At 42.4% G+C, this 11,970-nt stretch overlaps 1 protein-coding gene across 2 annotated transcripts in view; it reads right to left on the bottom strand.

Moving 5' to 3' along the window:
• Positions 1–1,418: 1,418 nt before the first annotated feature.
• The window catches only part of cd2ap (CD2-associated protein), an 86,914-nt gene continuing 76,362 nt past the window's right edge, over positions 1,419–11,970 (bottom strand). For both annotated transcript variants that reach the window (XM_074616268.1, XM_074616267.1), the window contains 3 exons: positions 11,101–11,321; positions 10,767–10,830; positions 1,419–6,600 (listed from right to left, as the gene is read on the bottom strand). In XM_074616268.1, coding sequence (XP_074472369.1) covers positions 6,559–6,600; positions 10,767–10,830; positions 11,101–11,321 — 327 coding nt within the window. In that variant the 3' untranslated portion in view covers positions 1,419–6,558. The remainder of the gene's footprint in view (positions 6,601–10,766; positions 10,831–11,100; positions 11,322–11,970) is intronic.

Below are 11,970 nucleotides of genomic sequence, written 5' to 3'. Positions count from 1 at the left end.
AAAGAAACAGTCTATAATATTTCAGGGGATCTATTAACAGAAATGGAATATTATTTTAATTTCTTTAGCGTATAATCACCTGAAACTAAGAATTGTTGTGTTTTCGTTAGCTTAGAATGACCACTTCATATCTACGTAGGAAGTGGGTACTCCGTGTTTCTAGAGACAAACCAAACACTGGCTCTAGAGGGAGCCTTTCACGTTTTTTTTACGTTACCTGAAGGCCACTGTAGTTCTCCGACACGCTTGTGAATCTGTGGTAACGTGAGCCGCCGAGTGCAAAACCGTGGTACCGCCAGCCGCTGTCTGACTTCTGTTGCTCCTAAAGTAGTGTTATCGTGGTAAATATGGCTTCTGAGCAAGGCGAATGGCATTACTGCGGTTTTGCACTTGGCGGCTCACGTTACCGCAGTCTTGGAAAGGGAGGGAGCGGAGGGGTAGTCAGTTGGTTGCAATCTGCAACCACACCACTAGATGCCACCAAATCCTACACACTGTGCCTTTAATTCAGGGGTCTGCAACCTGCGGCTCCGGAGCCGCAGGTTGCACTCTCCAGTGGCTCCCTGTGGAACTGTTTTTTGTTTACATTTTCATTTGTATTTATCATTGTTGTAGGTTTATGGTATGACGGTGTGATGGAGTATTAGGGCCACATTGAGAAAAAAAAAAATCTGATTTCGAGAATAAAGTCATAAGTTTATGAGAACAAAAGTCGTAATATTATGAGAATAGTCATAATATTATAAAGTATTAATTTTACGTGTTATTTTCTTTTTTCTCGTATAGTTATGACTTTAGTCTCGTAATGTTACGAAATTTTTTCTCGTTAAGTTATGACTTTATTCTGGAAAATCTCAGACTTTTTTTTCCCTCAATGTGATCCTAATACTCTGTCGTAAATTTGCACTTTGGCCCTCACTGCATTAGACTTATATACTATATACTTAGACTATAAACTGTGTTACCTTCATCACAATGCTCAAATGTTTTGCGGCTTCAGACAGATTTCTTTTTTTTGCCTAAAATGGCTCTTTTGATAGTAAAGGTTGCTGACCCCTGCTTTAAGGAGAGATAAAAGTCAGAAATACATCTGTATATGAACACAGCGGGTTGGTTACTAGTCAAAGCTCACGACCCCTGGGTGAGAGGTTTGGAACATGGATCGACTGGTAAATCGAAAGCTTCGCCTTCCGGCTCAGTGCCCTCTTCACCGCGACGGTCCGATACAATGCCCGACAGACAGACGTCAGATACTATAACAGACTGAACACATCACCTAGGGCTAATTTCACTCTAACCTCTCTCCTCTGAAACAGTCAATATTTACCGCTCAATATTTCCAAGAAGTTTTTTAAGAGTTCAAGCATGACAAGGTTATCAAGCGATGCTCAATTGGAAACAAAAGAAAGAAGAGCGTGTGACAGTAAATAAAGATGATATTTATTCATTTTCGAAAAGAATCTCAGCTCATGCAAGGATACAGCTCTTTGTAAACAAAATCACTTGAAAATATGTTATAAATGTGCACAGATTTATTCTTTTTCTCGGTGTCAAACTCTGGAATGTATCATATGTGGAAGTTAAACCATATTACGGATATTACATGAAGAGCTTTCACCCAGATTTCATCGCCCGGCCGTATCGGTTAAGACCCGCTTACTAAAAAAAAGGAAGTTTGTTTTATGTCAGGCATCGAACATGTTGCGTGAGTGCCGTCAGATATACAACATCAACTTGGTCAAAGACACTCTGGAGTCCAGAATTTAACATCACAGACTCTTGCCAGCAAAAAGCATGCACACGCACACACGTCGAACACATGGAACGAAGCCTGAGGATGATTTAAAAGCAAAGTAACACTTCTTTAAGACATTTGTGAGACATGTATAAAGATATTTAAAATAAAAAAGAGAATAATAGTAACCAGTACTTGTGGTACACACGAGTAGATGTGAAAGTACAACATTTTTGACTTGGAAACAAAAACCTGCTGTAAATATGTGATATCAACACTCTGGGCTGACCAGGGGGGGGGGGTTATACTTTACTGGTATCTCAACACCTAGATATAAGCTGCTCATCAGCACAGAACCACAACGCTGTACACTCAGAGCTCAGGGCTACAAGTTAGAGCCGACTGAGAGGAACTCGCATTAGTTTCGACTCATTCCTGTAGCCCTGAACCTCGCTAGCAGTGAGAAGAATCCACTATCGGCGTGCAGAAGGGCAGCAGTAGTTCTGTGCTGCTGGACGCAACTGTGTACATACAGTAAGTGAGCACCCCCATTTCCTTTTCTGTTTATGAGCTCCATCTTAAAGCTCCAATGTGTAGGATTTGAACATTTTAGCCTTTTGGCGACTTCTAGCGGCGGTATCGAACGAGACTAACGGGCCTTTCACGCGGAACTCGGTTTGCACCGCGCTCATTACTGCGCGTCCCAGTGCGCTACGTCCAAAGTTCAACCAGCTTGAACATAGAATGCTTCAGGGATGATTTATTTTTGTAGGCCAACCAGTAAGTTAGCATGCTAACCCTCGACAAAACGCCAACGGGATTTTTTCCATTGGGTTTTGGATTCAAACGTTTGATACTTACCTTTTTTATTGAGACAAAAAAAGCTTCAAAATTCAGTAGTGCGGTATTTATTGATGCATTTTATATCGTAGAACAAAACGTTAAAATCTCTTCAGCTTGTGGTAACCACAGACCGTATTTCAGGCATCTAACTAAAAACCCATTGACTTCCAGATGAGGTAACCGGAAGTGCTAAAATGCTAACTCATTTCCGGGTTTTAGGACTCATTCCTGTAGCACTCTATTGGGAACTCCGCTGCGCGCTCACGCTTCGCGCAGCAAAAAGCTGTTGTTGCGCCGCCACGCCATTGGAGTTTCGGAGCGCAGTACTGTTCTGTGTCAAAGGCCCATAAGCGTCAGCCGTACTAGCAGCCCCGTGAGGCTGTACCCCGCGCTTCGAGCTAAATGCTAACATGCTACAAAGATATGTTTCTGAACAACATGACCATTTTTTGTTTGTTTGTTGCGGGGATAAAAGAACTGTAAAATGTTCCGACTCTATAAATAGTTGATATCTTGGTCGTAATTGAAAAAAAAAAAAAAAAAACTTACCAAAAATGTTTGTTTATGCAAGATGTTTATATAAAAATATTAATCGGTCGACATATTGTCAGCAGATTTTTTTTTTTTTTTAAACTTTCATATATTAATATTGGCCTAAAAAATCCAGTAGCGGTCAGTAATAATGTTAACATGCGGATGTTAACAACAGGTACAAGGTTAGCCATGTTCACCAACTTAGTTTAGCGTGTTAGCGTGCTAACATTTGCTAATTACCAATAAGTGCAGCTGAGGCTGATGGGAGTTTTTTTTATCAGTTTTGGGAATGGGAATGTGACGTCACCGACAGAAAGTCCACCATTTTTGGAGGATAAAGGGTTAAGAGTGCCATCCGCCGGCTGTTTGCTGCCAAGGGTAAAAAAGATAACACTAAACACTACACTTCTGTTAGCATAACATTAGCTAACTTATCTTTGTCCGGATGATTGTGGAGTTGGCGATTGGCTTGTAGATCTTAATTATATATACCTACCCGGCCTCCAAAGATTTACATATTTTGAGCTGCTGGGTGGCAAGCTGACAAGGTCCTCCTGATTCACAAGGATCGATATCATTAACTCACTTAAATTTTGTAATGTATCGCCCTAAATAATGTATCGTCACCAAAGTTACATAGATCTGGTAGCGATAAATGTTTGGCCAATGCATCTGTTGGAGATATTTCCCTGGATAATTTATCCTGTTGGTGGCGCCAATCATTAGCATTTAACCTCTGGGGACCACGATTGTCCGTGCCAAATTTCTTTGCAATCCATACAATATTTACAAACATATTCCAGTCTGGACCAAAAGCGGCAGACTGACCACTCAACTGACAGACAGACGGACGGCGAGTGCTATCTCTTGAGCGATGACGCTAGGTGGCTAAAAAAGACACCAATTTGTACCGGGATTGTCTAATTTTTTTTTACCTACAAAAACTTTCACCAAGAGAATAATTTGAAGGATTATATAATCATATACAGTACAAATTCTACACATAGGGGCTTTAACCCGTTTGCTCCTTAAAACAGAGTTAGGATGAGAAAGAATGTGAGTTAATTTCATTTTCATTTCATTCTCGCTGCTTCTTCTGCTTCCAGTTATCTTAACTTGTGTACTCGGAATGTGGGAAGAGATGTAGACATGTAGAATAAGGACAATAAGGGCAACTGATATGAGTGCTGTGCATGCTCGTGCACGACACATTACAGAGTAAGAAAGACAAGGCTCCTCTCACATCACATGAATCAAAGAGGGCTGGGAGAAAGGAAGAGGAAGACAGGGATTATTAGAGGGCCAGATTAAAAGCAAATTGCAGAGATGACCGTAATGAGGCTGCTTTTTTGATAAACACGTCTATGGAAGAGTGCAGTCTCTCCTTCCTTTTTCTTCTCTTTAGAGTTTTTTTTTTTTTGCATGTGGATTCTGTGTGCACTACCCGCAGACCATAGACCCATTTTCTGTTAGTTCGACATGATGACGTATTTTGCGGGCGCAGCTTTAAGTGGAGGCAGAAAAAATCTCTGAATACGTTGGCTAACGACGGCTAGCAAGTATTGCTGGCTTGTTTTTTTTTTAACAATGGCTGAAGAAAATACTCAATATGTACTGTCACTCGCTCTCCGGGATCATGAGTCTTAGTTGAGAAAGTTAACATTAACCAATGGGTTATAACTAACTAACTAACGTTAGCGATCTTAATTTTCTGTCTCTGTAACTGTCTTGTTAGCTAGCTAGCTTGTCCGGAGCCTGACAAGCAAGCTAGCTAACGCCTGCTCTCCTCCCGGCGAAGCAGTCTCCTTGCGGCGAGGAGTGAGGAAGAGGGACCGTGACCCGTCGATGTCCGCTATTGGGCTCATTTTCTGTAGCATGGTGGAATTAGCAAGGTAGCTAGCTAACTAGCCAGTCGCTAAATGAGTAAAATGGAACAACTTAATGCTTCATCCACACACAGCGTAGGAAAGCTACAGCGCTATCGCCAGATGAGTTGACAACTTTGTTTCGCCTAATTTTCCGTGTTGCTAAGTAGCCAGCCGTCCGCTCGGCGAGCTGGTGGCCAGCGGCAGCGCTGTAAATAAATTGAGGACGTATAAATCTTTGGATGCCGATAGTTAACTATCCTTCAGTAAAGTCAGTCAAAAAGAGAGTCGCACAATATCGGCGAAGCGTTTCAGAGATGGAGTGAAATGGTTGCTAATAGTTTAGCCTTCTGCTAACGCAGCAATCTGCAGTTAGCAGAAGGTTAAACATTAGCAACATGTAAAACGTTTTGCCGATATTGTAGCTTGCTAGAGCCTTAAATCACAGTTTGTCATCTCAAATGTACGCGATATCTGGATTTTGGCACCCAACAACACAGCGAGATGACATTTTCGATGTGTAACTTTAACCCAGCGCTAGTGTTAGCATCCAGTGTCTCTTCTGTTTTTTGCCTCCAGCTAACACCGAGATGTTATCATGACGTCGACACAAGAAAAGGGGTCTATGACTCTGGCAAAAACTTCTGAGAACATTCCCAGCGACTGAAACAGTTTGACAAAAATAGAAGAGACCAGCATAGAAGAGGCCCTCTATATAGTATTTGACTAGGCATATGTCAGTAGACTTAAAAAATATAGATATACAATATCATGCTGCAAAAATTTCCAGACACCATCATGTCATATGTAAGCTTCCCATTACAAACACTTAATATATATATATATATATATATAATTTTGTTTTTTAAACAGGCACAGTAGTGTTACCCTGGATAGGAATGCTAGAAACCATATAAAAAGACAAAAAGAAAGCTCTCTGGAGCGCCGCAGCCACGTGGAGTGGAGTGCTGCCGACAGGCGCGCCGCGTAGGAAAGAAAGAAAATCATTCGCTAGAAGGATCAAAAGATGTTAAACAGAAATCAAACTTATTTTTTTTTTTAAATCAACTATTTGTGCACCATAAAAAAAAGAAAAGAAAGAAAGAAAATTAGGCGAGGAAAACAAGCGTCCCCCTGCTTTTATACAAAGTCAGTAGTACTGAGAGCGAACCTCCTCCCTGAGGGGTTCAAGGAACGCCAGAGTGACTGGGAGAGAGCGGGGAGTGGCAGCGCAGTAGTTTGAAGTATAAGGCCTCCGTTTTTTTTTGTTGTGTGTTGGCAAAAGAAAAAAAGAAAAGAAAAAGAGATAAACATATACATTTGTAACTTAATTACATTTAGCTTGAACATTTTTTTTTTTATATATATGTGCAAAAATGTAAATCTTACAAATAACGGGGAGAGTTTTTTTAGATCACTGAAAAAGGATTGTGCTCCAGATGGTTCCGTCTTGATTCCCCACCCTCTCTCCGTCCGTTCAACTATCCGTCCGTCACTGCCCCCCCCCCCTCCTCCTGCTCTCTGGTTGGTCGACAGGCCAGCAGCTGACCTCGAGGCTTGTTGTTGATTGGAACGTGGTCCTCACGTCGAGTGGACGGCCCGCTTCAGTATTTCTATCTCCATCTGCGAGGACAATTGCAACAAAAACACACTCAGTACGGAGATTGGAAAAAAGTAGACCAACTCTGATGGAGTAATACCAAGTTCTCAACATTGTTCCCCCCCCCCCCCCCCCCCCCCCCCCCCCCCCCCCCCCCCCCCCCGCTGTGAGGCACAATGGTGGAGGTGTCGCGCTGTGGAAGGGATCTTTTTTGGTGGTGGGGATTAGGAGAATAGGGATAAAGATGAAGTCACGTGCTGGAGGAGAATGTAAGCTGAGCAGCGAATGTCTTTAACAAAGTGTGTTCAAAAAGCACAATAGAGCTCAACAGTGAGGTTCCAGAAGTGAAAATCCCATTTACATTCTGGATAGAAGGATAGATTTTCATTATTAGCCATAACCATCCATGGTAGACTTACCACAAGCTGGGAGATTGCGAAACAATGGTATGCGCCGTCCGTATGATGTCAACCTTGTTTTAAAGGTCCCATATTATGCTCATTTATATTCATACTTGTATTTTGTGTTTCTACTAGAACATGTTTACATACTGTAATGTTCAAAAAACACTTTATTTTCCTCATACTGTCTGTCTGAATATACCTGTATTCACCAATTGTCTGAAACGCTCCGTTTTAGTGCATTTCAATGGAATTGCAATGAAATTGCAAAGGAATTGTGTTGCTAGGCAACAGCTTGGGTTCCATGTGTACTTCCTGTCAGCTGATGTCATTCACATACACTGCAACCAGAAATAAACTGGGACACGTTTAGGATGTTTACGTTTAAATCTGTGTAAATGGTCTAAATATTGTATATTTGTGACATCACAAATGGACAGAAATCCTAACGGCTTGTTTCAAACGCACAATTTCTGAATACGGTCTGTGTGTATTTCTCCGTATATTGAGCGTTTTGATAGTTTAACAGTATTTATATAGCATTTAAACCTGTTTTCTAATATAAAAGACCTGAAAATCTCACTTTTTACAATATGGGACCTTTAAGAGAAACAAGCCGCCATGTTGGCCTGGTTTGAAATCTGGAAACACACCACGGAGCAGCACGTACTGTCAGGATTGTCGTCCATTTGTGATGTCACAAATTTACAATATTTAGACCATTATGCGGTTTTAAATGTAAACATTCTAAATGTGTCCCAGTTTATTCCTGGTTGCAGTGTATGTAAATAACATCAGCTGACAGGAAGTTAACGTGGACCCAAGCTGTTGCTTAGCAACGCAATTCCGTTGCAATTCCATTGCAAATGCCATTGAAATGCACTAAAACGGAGCGTTTCAGACAATTGGTGAATACAGGTATATTCAGACAGACAGTATGAGGAAAATAAAGTGTTTTTTGAACATTACAGCATGTAAACATGTTCTAGTAGAAACACAAAATACAAGTAAGAACCTGAAAATGAGCACGATATGGGACCTTTAAAACTCTTTATATAAGGTTTTTCTGAAACGTCGAAGTAGTGAATGCATGGGAAATTCACTTCTGGAAGCGGAGCCGTTCAAAAAGCGTGCGGTCGCTGTTGAAAAAAAATAAAAATAAACTTGACTTATGTTGCCAGACAGTGGGATACGTCCGGGTCTGAGAAGTGAAGAAGTGCCTTAAACTTGCATTCTCTCTGATAGCCAGCAGGGGGCGACTCCTCTGGTTGCATAGAAGTCTATGAGAAAATTAGCCCACTTCTTACTTGATTTATTACCTCCGTAAACATTGTAAACATGAGTTTATGGTCTCAATCGCTAGTTTCAAGTCTTCTTCAATACAGCATGATGTTCATTTAGTAAATGATGGTTCTATTTAGAGTTAGATAGACCATAAAACAGGGGATGCTTTAGGGCCGGGCTACCTTGCGATGTTTGTCTAACGCATTAACGTAACTTGCGATTTTTAGGTTGTAGCGGGCTCATACTAGCTTGTCACAAAGGAGGTTAAATAACGCTCCAAACTTGCGCTAAATTCTGGCGAGGAAAAAACTGGCATGGCCATTTTCAAAAGGGGTCCCTTGACCTCTGACCTCAGGATATGTGAATGAAAATGGGTTCTACGGGTACCCACGAGTCTCCCCTTTACAGACATGCACACTTTATGATAATCACATGCAGTTTGGGGGCAAGTCATAGTCAAGTCAGCACACTGACACACTGACAGCTGTTGTTGCCTGTTGGGCTGCAGTTTGCCATGTTATGATTTGAGCATATTGTTTTATGTTAAATGCAGTACCTGTGAGGGTTTCTGGACAATATCTGTCTTTGTTTTGTGTTGCTAATTGATTTCCAATAATAAATATATACATACATTTGCATAAAGCAGCATATTTGTCCACTCCCATGTTGATAAGAGGATTAAATACTTTACAAACCTCCCTTTAAGGTATATTTTGAACAGATAATAAAATCTCATTTTACCATGGACAATCATGCGATTAATCGCGATTAAATAATTTAATCGATTGTGAGCCCTAATTTAAAGTAAAACATTTTTCCTCCACAGGTTATGGACAGCAGAGGAAAGGCTCTCTCTCCAGTCGGTCACATCATGACAAAGCTCAGGTAAGATAAACTGTGGATCAATTTGCACCGTGCTAAAGGAATCCATATGCGACCCTCTGACTGAATTGAATGATGCTAGATATCGACACGAAGGGCAGTTGTGGGCAAAAATACAAAAAAAAACAATGTACACGTGAAGCCTGTGGAAGAAGATTTTTCTATGGAAGGGAATAAATAAATCATCCATTCAAATCACGATCTCGCTCCTGTAACTCTAATTACTACTACAGTACTACTACCGCTGTTACTACGCAAATATCTGAATGAGAACCAAGAGGAAACTCTAAAGTCCTGAGGGACAATAAGTACGATGGCGATCTCTCCATTGTTCTCTTTCATCTTTTTCTACATATCTGTGGAAGTAGAAGTTAACCGCAGGGGGGGAAACTAATCTGCAGTTCTGTTTCTCTCTCTCTCTGTGTGTGTGTACTGTGTATGCTCGGGGCTCGCTGCAGGGGTTCCTCTCCTCCTCCAGTGATGTGATTTATATTGGTGCCATGCTGGGAAGGGCCGGGCCGTGTTCACCAAGGAATAATCTAATTGTCAGACCCGTGATGCTGGGTCACGCCGGAGCACAGCGAAGGCTGGATGTGTTCACTGCAGCGAGGGCGTCTCTCGGGGGACCACTGAGGTGAGCATGATGGTGAGCCATGTGACTGACCGAAGTAGCTGACCTGGCTTATGAAAAAAGCATTGGCTGGAGGGTCACCTCTGTTCTCTTGTAAGAAAACGTAACAAAAGCTGTAATAAAACACTTTAAATGGTTATTTTAGATGTAAAATGTTTTTTACAATTAAACTCTTTTTCCTTTGCCATTGTCAATTGGTCAAGTTAAAAATGAGTTATAATACAACATGAACTACTGGTAGCAGTGGTCACATTAGACTATCTCGCTGTCCATCATTTTGACGGGATGTTTTTGTTGAATTCAGTGAATATCTCCTCACGGCCTGCCGTATTTCCATTCTGTGTGTGCGCGCTGCAAAAAATCAAGTGTTCATACACAGCCCTATCTTTTTCAATATTGGGTATTGGACTGAAGACTGACTCACTGCGACACACACAGCATGGGCGTGCGCCGCTGCGTACATTGCTGTATATCGCTATGTACGTCGCTGTGTACGTCGCTATGTGCGTCGCTGTGTATGCCGCTGTGTGCGCCGCTGGGTTCGCCGCTGTGTGCGTTGCTGTGTGCGTTGCTGTGTGCGTTGCTGTGTATGCCGCTGTGTACGTTGCGGTGTGCGTCGCTGTGTATGCAGCTGTGTGTGCCACTGTGTGCGCCGCTGAGTGCGTCTCTGTGTGCGCCGCTGTGTGCGCCTCTGTGTGCGCCGCTGTGTGCGCCACTGTGTGTGTCGCTGTGTGCTTCGCGAATGGTCACAGATGCGCTCCAAGGCCTCCTCCAGTACGTCAAAATGACGGACAGCCTTCAGATTTTTCCGTCATTATTACAAAACATAGAAGTCAGAAGTGGATAGAAGTCACTTCTGTATGTACCTGTCTGCTAATTGTGTGCATGCCAGTCAGTTTCTTTGTTCAGGTCTTTATCAATATTTGGCTAAACTCATGAGAATAATTAGTGTTGACAGCCCAGCATGTGTTGCTATGGAGATCGATGTTACCTGCAGGGCCTCGCGCTTCAACCTTTCCTCATCCAGCTTTCCTCGTAGCTCCACTATCTCTTTCCTGGAAATAAACACACACACACATACACAGATATATATAGTCATTAGCACGTGTACACTTCTGCAGCATATATTAAAACAGGTCCAAACTAATGATCAAAGTGCTGTGTGTTCTCTGGAGATTAAACGTACAGTATGTATTCTTTGAAAGTTACATTACAGACGGAACGCAGCACGGATCGCTGCGTGACTCGGTTTTCAATTTCAGATTTATTTTTTTTCAAGCTAGCACATTCAGACCCCGTTCTCATCCCCACTGAGTTGCATTTACATTTGCTGGGCCTTGAGCAGCTCCACTGACAGCAGCAGCTCATTCATCTGGCTCCTCAGCTCGTCCAGCTCGGATTTGGGCTCGTCGGGCTCCAGCCGGGCCCTGCCGCCCTGCGACGCCCCGTCCGAGCTAGGGGCTGCCGCCGGGCTCGGCTTGGCCTCGGTACTGGCCGCGGCGGGCCTGTGGAGTGACGGTGACTGGGATAAGGTGTTTGTGGAAGGCTGTGGAGATAAAAAAAAATAATTAAAAAAATCATAGTATAAAAGGTGATCACTCAGGATAACCGTTGTTGAGTTGCAATGACCCTTTCTTCTTTGTGACGTGGCACGTTATCCTGCTGGAAGGAGCCATTAGAAGATGGCTACACTGTGGTCATAAAGTAATGGATGTGATCAGCAACAATACTCAGGTAGGCTGTGGCGTTTAAACAATTCTCAATTGGTACTACGGGGCCCAAAGTGTGCCGAGAAAACCACTGACCATATTCAAATGGCGGCCATTTTGCTCAGGGTGGGAAGGAATCCACTGGAAACTAGTCAGACGGCTATATAGCTATGGTGAAGTGGTCCAAACATTTGACTTGTGTAGCCCAGATAAGTGTTGAAACAATCAAATGTGGACAGATATGTCTGTAAAGAATCCAAACAGAAAGCATACAGCAACTGGATTGAAGGTTACAATCTGAGTAAAGCCTAGCTTGGGGCGCTCATAACCTGTTTGTCTGTCTCTCTCTCTCTCTCTGTGGTATAGAGGTGGTATGATGATCTCTTCCCCCAGCTGCACAGCCAGGTCTAATTCGTCTTGGTTGACTATGACCAATCCAGACTAGATAGCATCTGAGGCAATTAATGAAATGCTGAAAGGGAAGAC

Source organism: Sebastes fasciatus, chromosome 18 (genome assembly GCF_043250625.1).
Source record: "Sebastes fasciatus isolate fSebFas1 chromosome 18, fSebFas1.pri, whole genome shotgun sequence".
Lineage (NCBI taxonomy): Eukaryota > Metazoa > Chordata > Actinopteri > Perciformes > Sebastidae > Sebastes > Sebastes fasciatus.
This window is presented reverse-complemented; position numbering and strand designations above follow the sequence as displayed.